Genomic DNA, 1,885 nt, shown 5'->3' on the forward strand with positions numbered 1-1,885 from the left:
ATTTGATACCATGGATATTATGTACAATAATTAAACAAACCAGATGGCATATCCGACATTATTGAGAACTACATCGCCCTATGCTACTAGTAAGTTTGTAAGTGACATTTCTTTTGGTCAGGGGATTTGAACAAAAATTACCATATGATATTATGATGTCACATGCAATCTTCGAATCCCTACACCCTTTCGCACTCGTCTCTTAAGAAAACCCTGAAGGGGTCGATTCCAATGACGCGGTCTAAAGTGAGAACCTCTCTAATCTCTTCCCTCGACCACCACTTTCAAAGTGCTAGAAATTTGTGACGAGCAGGTTAGATGGTACAGTTGCTCACATACATTCACATTGCACGTTAGAACCTATCTACTTGAAATTTGTCCGTTGTGCCTTCACTCATTTCAAGATAAATTGTCAGTGTCTCATAATTTGTCCGTTGTGCTGTCACTCATTTCAAGATAAATTGTCGGTGGCTCATAATTTGTCCACCGAAAAATATTTTTGAAAAAAGTAAATTGCATAAGTATGACATTAATTATCCATAAAAATTCATTATTATCATTAAATATATTTTATTTAAAAAAATAATTTAAAAACTCGATGAACAGTAAAATGAACAGTGAAACCCACTGATGAACAGTTAAAAGTGAACAGTGTTGACCGAGCAAGAAAAACAACAGGTGTAAACCCATGTCCAGACTCCAGTGGCAGTGAATAGTAACTTGACTGGTCGAATTCTTGACTTCTCGACTTTGCATTTTCTTGACTACGGATGAACTTGCTCTTATATATGAATTCATAGATCCGAGGCTAAATTTATCAAGAGAATTGTTGGGGATTTGTCCGCGCAAGTAATAAACCCTTCACGTGAGTTGCACGTTGCTGAACATCCAATTGGATTAGAGTCTTGTAGACAAGATGTCATCAGACTTTTAGATGCCGAGAAGAATAGAATGGTAGGCATATGGGGGCCTGGTGGAATAGGAAAGACCACAATTGCCAAGGATGTGTTTAATTCAATTCGCCATGAGTTTGAAGAGAGCTGTTTATTGGCAGATGTTAGATCCAATGGCCTAGACCAACTGCAAAAGACAATTTTGCTTGATATTTTAGGGGACTCAAAGTTGAAGGTGCGCAGTGCTGATGAAGGAGTCAGTTTGATAAAGACAATGATGCGAAATAAAAAAGTTCTCTTAATCCTTGATGACGTGAGTCATTCTAGCCAATTACAGAAATTAGTTCCATCCCCTGATTGTTTCGGGCCGGGCAGTAGAATTCTCATTACAACAAGAGATGAACATTGGTTAATTGCTCATCAAGTTGATAAAGTATACAAGGTCAATTTGTTAGATTATCCTCATGCTTTGGAGTTGTTTAGCTTGCATGCATTCAGAAGAAGTGGACCTCCAAGCAATTATTTGAAACTTGCACAACGTGCTATATGTTATGCCCAGGGCCTTCCATTAGCTTTGGTAGTTTTAGGCTCTCATCTACTTGGTAGAAGCAGAGATGAGTGGGAAGCTATTTTAGATAGTTGTAAAGGAGCTCCTCAGATGGAGATACAAGACGTTCTCAGACTAAGTTATGATGCTCTCTGGGAGCAGATTTAAAAGAACTGTTTCTTCATATTGCTTGCTTCTTTAAAGGTAAGTCTGTAGCCCATGTGAAACCAATACTAGAAGATTGCTACAACCTCAAAACAGTGATTGGTTTTCGACGACTCCAAGAAAAAGCCTTGATAAGAATTGACAAAAATACAATTTGGATGCATGACTTGATAGAAGAAATGGGTAAAGATATAGTATATCAAGAGTTACCTGACGAACCCCGGGAACGTAGCAGAGTGTGGAGTGAAGAAGATGTCGAAGACGTTCTAACAAATAATAC

At 38.1% G+C, this 1,885-nt stretch overlaps 1 protein-coding gene across 1 annotated transcript; it reads left to right on the forward strand.

Annotated features, from left to right (window-relative positions):
• The first annotated feature begins 805 nt into the window (after positions 1 to 805).
• LOC112201060 (disease resistance protein RUN1-like) lies at positions 806 to 1,885 on the forward strand. Its single transcript, XM_024342063.2, has one exon. The coding sequence runs from the start codon at positions 952 to 954 to the stop codon at positions 1,606 to 1,608; it is 657 nt and encodes a 218-aa protein (XP_024197831.1). The 5' UTR covers positions 806 to 951; the 3' UTR covers positions 1,609 to 1,885.

Source organism: Rosa chinensis, chromosome 4 (assembly GCF_002994745.2).
Source record: "Rosa chinensis cultivar Old Blush chromosome 4, RchiOBHm-V2, whole genome shotgun sequence".
Classification (NCBI taxonomy): domain Eukaryota; kingdom Viridiplantae; phylum Streptophyta; class Magnoliopsida; order Rosales; family Rosaceae; genus Rosa; species Rosa chinensis.

What these genes read in the sequence shown, in the direction of transcription:
- LOC112201060 (XM_024342063.2), top strand. Translation starts at nt 952, where the DNA reads ATGGTAGGCATATGGGGGCCTGGTGGAATAGGAAAGACCACAATTGCC.